At 38.0% G+C, this 9,028-nt stretch overlaps 1 protein-coding gene across 1 annotated transcript; it reads right to left on the bottom strand.

Annotated features, from left to right (window-relative positions):
* Positions 1-1,944: 1,944 nt before the first annotated feature.
* Positions 1,945-4,461, bottom strand: LOC137640873 (uncharacterized). Its single transcript, XM_068373335.1, has 3 exons — positions 4,296-4,461; positions 3,094-3,207; positions 1,945-2,357 (listed from the first exon to the last, which is right to left on the bottom strand). Exons 1-3 carry the CDS (start codon positions 4,459-4,461, stop codon positions 1,945-1,947), a joined length of 693 nt encoding a protein of 230 aa, XP_068229436.1.
* Between the last annotated feature and the right edge of the window lie 4,567 nt (positions 4,462-9,028).

The following is a 9,028-nucleotide window of genomic DNA, read 5'->3' as shown; positions in this document are numbered from 1 at the left end:
TTTATTTATTTTTTTTTTCTAAAATTAATGGTTCCGATTAAACCTGTATTTATTCTAGGCATTTCAACAGCAAACATAATTGCCCTTCTTAGGTTCACAGGAGATCAGATAATTTTTTTAATCATTATTTTTTAATATTATTCTCCGAATACTATAATATTTTTAACACATTTTGCATGTAATTCATGGGAAAAATATTAATTTTGAAGCGTTTTTCTTAGAAAGCTACTTTTATATTTAAAAAAAAAAAAAAAATTTCAGATCGAGGACAGATGACCATACTTTAACTGCTAGTATGGTCCCAGGACCTCCATCGTCTATCTAAAATCCTTTTCTTCTTGTAGAGCTGTAGCCCTTATGCCGAGATGTTTTCCATCCTCCGCGAACCTTAAAAATTATCTTATTGTGCTGAAAATCTTGGCAAAATCGGAGAGGCAACTTTATGCAGTAGGGCTGTGATAAAGTTAACGATATTGCTGGTTTAAAAAAAAAAAAAAAAAAAAAAAAAAAAAAGGCAAGAATAATTTTAATTAATTAATTTTTTTTTTTTTTAAAGAAAACGTCGACTCCATTGTGGTAACTAGCAAAAAGGAGTAATCTAGAACTGTCTTTTATGTGCCTAGTTAAAAAAAAAAAATAAAAAAAGGATCACTCTAAATAAGTTATAATTTGTGTGAATTTACTGATTGGAATGCATTAATAATAATAATAATAATAATAATAATAATAATAATAATAATAATAATAATAATAATGGTAGTAACGACAATACTAATTGTATGCTAGCCAAGGCACCAGCCTCCCGTTAAGATACTAGAGAGTTAATGCTTCCATTAAATGGCAAGATAGTATTGCATTCGATTCATCTCTAGTTACGGCTCTTTTTTTTTTTTTTTTGCCTACACATCCAACGAATAGCCTGGTCTATTATTTACACCTTCTCCTTATTCTTCATATGCTTGACAACACTTGAGTAGCCCGAAAAACTCATCTTCACTCAACGGGTTAACTACAGCATTGTAATTGTTCAGTGGCTACTTTCTCCTTGGTGAGAGTATAAGACTCTTCAGCCATGGTAAACAGCTTTTTCAAGAGAAGGCCCCTGAAAAATCAAACTATTGTTCTCAAGTCCTGGGTAGTGCCGGAGCCTTTATACCATAGTAATTCACTGTACTGGGTTAGAGTTCTCTTGCTTGAGGGTACACTTAGGCACACTAGTCTGTTTCCTACCCTCTTTTCCTATTTGAACTATTTTCCCTGTTGAAGCCCTTGGGTTTATTGCATACTTCTTTTCTAACAAGATTTGCAACTAGGCTGATAATAATAATAATAATAATAATAATAATAATAATAATAATAATAATAATAATAATAATAATAATAATAATAATAATAATTGCTATTAGTATTACTTTAATACATTTTTACGGAAAAGAAGCTATCACATATTTCAGAACTCAGCCAATGAAAATTGCTAAAATCTTACTCAAGTCTACGGATGAAACTCTCATTTTTTTTTTCATATGCTAACCCTGGATGAATCTCTGACACATTTAACTAAAGTCAACGTAAAGTATACCACAGCTTTTTTTTTTCATATTTTGGGTGTAGATGGTGAAAAATCCTATGTTGATTCATAATCAGAAATTTAGTCCATATCACTTTCTAAATTTGATAGGTTCATCCATATCCTAAGATCTATGTGTGTTTATTTACATGTATATACACTACTATATATGTCATATATACATAAAGATGTGTTTATATGATATATATATATATATATATATATATATATATATATATATATATATATATATATATATATATATATACATATATATATATATATATATATATATATATATATATATATATATATATATATATATATATATATATATATATATATATATATATCTTATTCCCAGCTGGTTCCCATTTTTATATGGGGTTGCCGTTCCATATGAGCCATGTCCATCTTTTTCTATTCTGCGCTTCTGCCTCATCAATCTCCTTCTCCTGTAAGTCTCCTCTCACACAGTCCCTCCATCTCTTTCTTGGTCTCCCTCTTCTTCTTCTTCCCTGAACCTCCATCTTCATAGTATGTCTTCCAACATGGTCCTCATCTCTCCTCATCAGGTGTCCATACCATCTCAGCCTCCCTTCCTGCACTTTCTTTGATATTTCCACCACCTTTGTCGACCACCTTATGTAGTCATTTTTTATCAGATCCTCTCTTGACACCCCAGACATCCACCTAAGCATTCTCATTTCTGCCACATCCATCTTCTTCTCCTCTGTCTTCCTAATGCTTGTGTTTCCGTTCCATACAGCATTGCTGTTCTTACCACTGTCTTATGAAATTTTCCTTTCAACCTCAGTGGTATTCTTTTGTCACAAAGAACTCCTGAGGCTACTCTTCAGTTGTTCCAGCCTGCCTGTACCCGATGTTTAACTTCATCTTCCATACCTCCTCCAGCGTTAACAAAGGATCCCAAATACTTAAACTTATCAACTCTCTTTTTCTGTTCTCCCCGAAGATGAATACTTTCTCTATCATACCCCTCACTGGTGGTACATATACTGTATATTCTGTCTTAGATCTACTTATTCTCATTCCTCTGTCCTCCAGTATTTGCCTCCACCTTTCCAATTTCATTTCCAGATCTTCCCTGCTCTCTGCGCACAGAACAATATTATCTGCATACAATATGTTCCATGGTACTGCCTCCCTTACCTCTTCTATTAAAACGTCCATCACTATCTTAAAGATAAATGAGCTCAGAGCTGACCCTTGGTGTAATCCTACTCTCACCTCATAACCCTCTGTCTCCCCAGTACTGCTCCTCACTTTAGTAAATACATTACGGTACATCTCTTGTATCAGTCGAACGTTCTTCTCTGGCACCCTACTTTCCCTCAGACTCCTCCATACCTCTTGTCTTGGGACATGGTCATAAGCCTTTTCAAGGTCAATGAATACCACATGCAGGTCTCTTTGCTTTTCCCGGAATTTCTCCATTAGTTGCCTCAGACAAAATACACCATCTGTTGTTCCCCTCCTCTTCATGAATTCCATCTTCTCTTTACCTATTTCTACTTCTTCTCTTAGTCTGGCATTTATCATCCATTCCAGTATCGTCAAAGTGTGGGACATCAATTTAATAGCTCTGTAATTCCCACACTCTTGGACATCCCCTTTCCCTTTGAAGATTGTGATCATTATAGTCTCACGCCACTCATTTGGTATCTTATGAGATCGTACAGTATATCCACGCCTTCATCTCCTAAGGCTTTCCATGCCTCCACAGGAATCATGTCTGGTCCAGTTGCCTTACCCTTCTTCATCTTCCTCAGTGCATTTATTACCTCTTGCCTAGAGAAACTTATTACCATGCCAAAATTCACCAGTCCATCCTCTCTTGATAATCTATCATTTTCTTCATTCAACAACTGTTCAAAATATTCTTTCCATCTCTTTACAATGTCTTCCTCCTTTTTAAGTTTTACACCATCATGATCTTTTATTTGTTTGATGTGTGTAATATCTTTGGTGCTCTTATTTCTAGTCTTCGATAGCTTGATCATCTTGTTTAATCCTTCCTTTGTCCCCAGCTCATTATACACATCATCATATGCCTTAGCTTTAGCTTGGGCTACTACATTCTTCACCACCTTGTTTTTCTTTTTGAGCCTCTCTCTGTCTTCCTCTGACTGTGACTCTTCCCATCTCTTCTCTGCCTCCTTCTTATCTTTTACAACTTTCTCAATTTCTTCACTCCACCACCAACTCTCCTTTTCTTCCCATATGATACCAGATGTCTCTCCTAGCAGCCCCTTTCCATGCCTTGTCATTAATGCTGCATTTTGTGTCCACCATTCTAGAACATCTTCAATTCCTCTATCAATATCCTCCAAAACCCTTCTCTTAAACTCTCTCATCTTATCTACTTCTCTCACTAGTTTGTACCATTTAATTTTCCGTATCCCTTTATCTTTAGCTTTTTTTTCCCTTTTTAGTCCTAAGTCCATAAATAGCAGTCTGTGTTGGGGAGCTACATAGTCACCTGGGATAACCTCCACCAGCTTTATCCTTTTATACAAGAAGTAGTCTATCTGGGTGCATCTTCCCCCACTCCTATAAGTTATAAGGTGTTCCCTTTTCTTCTTAAAGAATGTGTTTACTATTGCCATGTCAAATGACATAGCAAAGTCCACAACACTCTCTCCTTCTGGGTTTCTCTCCCCAATTCCATGGCCCCCATGCACCCGGCCAATTGCCTCATTCTCACTTCCAACATGGCCATTCAAAGCTGTCCTCACTATGACCCTCTCCTGTTCTTCCAGTTCTTGCATTACTCCATCCATGTCTCTCCAGAAATTTCCCTTCTCTTCTGCGCAAACAACTTGAGGTGCATATGCACTTATAATATTCAGAATCTCTCCTCCACAACACATTTTCAATCTGATGATACGGTCATTCTTTCTATGCACCTCTATCACTGCATTTTTCAGCTCACCAGACAGTAATATGCCAACTCCATTCCTACCTTGTTTATTTGCTCCGCTATAATATAGCTTATATCTATCACACAACTCTTTAGCTTTATTTCCCTTCCATCGCGTTTCCTGCACACACATAGCATCTAGTCTCTTTTCCCTCATCAAGTCACCCACTTCTCTGCCTCTCACAGTCATGGACCCAACATTAAGCTGACATATTTTGAGTCCAAAGTGAGCTCGCTTCTTTAGCTGCATCCGCTCCTGATGCAGTAGCCCTCGCCTAATCACAGAGTTCGGGAAATATCTCTGTGCGTCGTTTACGGAGTACGCCCTACCATTACCTCTTTCCCTATTTCGGCTCATTCCATTTAAGGTTTTGGCACAGGTTTTTACGGCTGGATGCCCTTCCTGACACCAACCCTCCCTATTTATCCGGGCTTGGGACCGGCACCCATATACACTATATATATATTTTAATTGTAACCCACGGCCATTTTAGAAAACCTCAATACAATCTAAACATTCGCTCTTCTTGAAAAAAATAAAATATATTATTAATATCAGCAAGTATTGTAAAGGACAAATCAAAAGTCGTAAACAAATTATTCAAATTCATAGATTTCATTGTTGATGAACTAATTTTTGATGGTATGAAAGAAAGCAAGTTTGAACAGTTATCGATATCAAATTTGGAAATGAAACTGAAAAATTATGATATAGGTATTCAACCTCCTTACCACCTCCGACCCACAACTCAACCAAATTAGGTTTTTCTTAAATGTCTAGATCTACTGAACAGAGATATTAATGTGAACATTGAAAATTTAAGGATGCAGTCAATTTATTCTCATCTAAGATCAGGTGCCGACAAATTCTTAAAGCTCACAGCGCAGGTTTCTCGACAATCTCAGATGGTTGAGATTTTCGGCCCAGCTGATTTTCTCAGATCAACCCTCGCTTAATGAATTTTTTTGTTAATCGACCGTAAATATTGACTATCACCATGTATTTTTATTTCCTGGTAGACTTGGGATGGCAACTACATCCAGGTCACCTACGTCACTGCAAATAGCTATACAGTAATCCAACATGCTGGTGTTGTCACTGTTTGTACTAGAATGCACACAGTGCAGTTGTTTGCCTGGATAGGCCTCATATGTGAAGAGAGTTAAAAAACTTTAATCACCACTCCATGTGATATAAATGCAATAGCTGTAAGCTAGCATCGGTCTCAGCCTCCCAATATGACCGCACAAAAGTGTCCCTGACCCCCGAAGTCATAAGGCATACCACTTTACAAGAAGCAAAGTATCCCAGACCGTTCCTCTCCAGAATCAACCATTTCTAAGCACACACCAGCTTTCACAGTTCGAAGATTCATGCCTGGTACCCGTGACCCTCTCTTCTGTCATTGATATGGAAGATTCGTTTGCTGAGACCTAAGCAGTCGCTGAAGGGTACTACCCGCTAGAGTTGCAATTGCACTGACTATTTAACCAAGTTGCTGAATAAGCACACTATCAGTGTACTCAGTATCATGACATCATCGGAACAAGAACACAAGAAAGAAGGGAAGACATCTTTCCCTAAGTTCAAGCTTCTGGCCCAGAAAACACCACTTTGTATGCTGCAGTGGCCGCCATGCCAGCCAAGCCTAATCTAAATATCACAGCTTGACCTAACTGCAAAGGGGAGCTATATATCTCTCCAAAGATCAGATTAGTGTCAGCCTGCTAGAGAGGGTAGCCTCCCTGACACCTCTTGACCCTTCCATGAAAGAAATGAAGGCGTTGATTTAAAATTACATACTCACTATCTGCCTTACCCTAGGGACATCCTACAGCAACATCGCCGGTGCAGAACGTTGCAAAAGCAAGTAGGACATAGTAACCAGTAAGATCATCTTCGCCTATATAGGACAGATACGACCTTCATATGATTTCACACATGAGCAACTTTGCCTATCCATGATTAAACTCCACATCACATTTGTTTCTATTGTTGTTATTGCTCTGGTCACAACAGAGAAGACTGTGTGGATCCTAACATCTGTGGAGTCAACAGTTAACACCATGAAACCCAAGTCTATATCACAGTTCACGAGGAAAGGCAAACAACTCGACCTAACTGTCCCAACAGTTCCCGGTCCTACTACAACTAGATTCAGAGGATCGCAGTCATGAAAACACCTCTCAACCAAACCTATCTCAAGGACCGTTACAGCACCAATAGCCATCCTGCACCCAGAAAGCTCATAGCCAGAGATTTCATCGACCAACAATCATCTTTATTGGTGCTGACTTGAAGGCCTGTGTCAGCGCCAGCACCATCACCCTCTCCTCATCCTTCTCCTTCCAAGCCTAACCAATACCCTACTCAACAAATAGAGTCCTCTTCGTTGAAAACCATCAAAATTTCCCTGAGTCCTATCAATTTCCAAAACCCTAAAATGTGTTGAACCCGGCCCCGCCAATCCCCCATCAAACCTGAGAGCAGGGACAAGTTTCTTCACTTAAAACTGTTCCTTTCTTCTCTTACACAAGCAATTTTCTCCTCTCCCAGTCTCTTCTACTCACTAGGATTTTCTTTTATAATGCTTTCTTTCCTACTGAAAGACTGTGTTAACAATCCCTTCCTTGGACCTAAACAGGAGTAACCCTACCGGAATACTTCTCTACCTCTCACGCCAATGACACCTACAGGTGGCCATGACAGCGAGGACCTGTGATACACCTTAGTAAGGGCCAGTCTGGAACGAACAAAGCAGTCCATGTTATGGTGCAAACACGAACTGTATCATAAAATGCCAATTTTAACAATTGGTGTTGCTTTGAAATTATGGATGTTCTTATTTTAGGTAAGATGCCAATACAGAGAGGTTTTAAAAAATCTTGTGATATACCTATTGAAAGCTCTGAATATTTTCTATCATCACGTTTTATTATGAATTTGTAGGTCACAATAAGGATTTTATTGCCTGCTCGAAATGAATAACTTTTCATATCCAATGAACAATCACTAACAAAAACTTTGTATTCATTGTCTTTATATTGTTCCCAAATATTATGTAGATATCTTTCATTTATACTTTATATATGATTGTATATTTAACCATCTTTAATTTGATACCAGGAACTAGGGTATACTTTGACTAAAAACAAACTTACACATTGGGTGTTGCATTATCAAAATTCCCTGAAATATTGTAATCCTTATTGTGTGATGTTTGTTTGACATTTCATGCACCCTTGTCAAAGTTCTGATTGTTGTTGTCGACATGCATTCCTTAGAGTCATTCTCACTGTTTGAACTATAGCCATTCTGTTCCCCTGTGGTTGCAGGAAACTTTTCCTCATCATCGGATTTCCTTTTCCTGCCAAAGGTGTCTCCAGACGACCGATGAACAATACCTCAGAACTGTTTGGGAAGCACATCTCCATCATACTATAAGGTCTCCAAATTTCCGTCATTTATTGCCCAACCGTGACTCTCAGTTGCAAAAGGAGTAACAGGCTCTGTAACATGATCTCTTCTAGACAAGAAGTTGATAATTAACACGTCAGATGTATTATTCCAAAGCTTTTTGACGTGGCGTCAGTGTGGCCATACCGTGTCTAATTGCATAAAGTTTTGATAAGTGTGTCCCTACCCTTGTCGCTTAGTTCACTTATATCCAGGAAGTGCAATTCTTCAACATTTCGTGCATGTGGTCTTCCATGAGAAGTCTTAATATGGGCTGAGGGTATCCCAGCTTTACAAGAATGGGTAAAAATCAGTTTCTTTGTAAAGGTTTTTGAGGGGTTTCACTTTTCCTAAACCTCTGAAGGCACTAGTTGAGTCACAACCTGTGTATGAGTCTTCTCTGATTTCCACTCCCTGTGTCAGACAGAATGATAAGATTGTCTATTGACCGTCCATAATGAAGAAAAATGAGATACACCTTTATTGATGCCAGGTAGCTGTAAGTTTTGTCTCAGTTCTGCTGCCAGTAAAAGAGGATTCTAGAATCTGCTTCATGTTGCGATGAGTTCAGTGCTGGTACCTCATTGGGTTGGATTAACAGACCATCAATAGAAGCCAGGAGGTAACCTATCCTATCACAGACAACTATAACTCCTCTTTTTTTTATTTTGCTGGCATAGGCATTTCGTACACCACAGATATTTGGTAAGGTCAATGATTCTTTTTTTTTCTTTTTTTTTTTTTTTTGCCAAGATCCCTTTCCAGTTACCAGGCTTTATTATCATTTCTGCTTTAGGTGACCAGCGGTTCTCCCGTTCTCCAGACCTGCGATAGATTTATATTAATTCTTTAATAAAGTTGGTAATGTTAAACTCTGTTCTGAAGACAACGTCTCCGGACTTTGGAAGCATGTGAAAAACCTTTGCTCAAATCTGACTGAAGTTTCCAGGCACTTCTTTCATGGTATAAATGAGAACATTATTATCAATAATGACAAGATTTTCATATGATAGTGGCAGCCTGATGTCTTATAGATCTTTTCTCAGGTGCTGTAATGCTT

Source organism: Palaemon carinicauda, chromosome 5 (genome assembly GCF_036898095.1).
Source record: "Palaemon carinicauda isolate YSFRI2023 chromosome 5, ASM3689809v2, whole genome shotgun sequence".
NCBI classification, from domain to species: Eukaryota; Metazoa; Arthropoda; class Malacostraca; order Decapoda; family Palaemonidae; genus Palaemon; species Palaemon carinicauda.
Note: the sequence above shows the minus strand (reverse complement) of the source record. Positions and strands in the feature narration are given on the sequence as shown.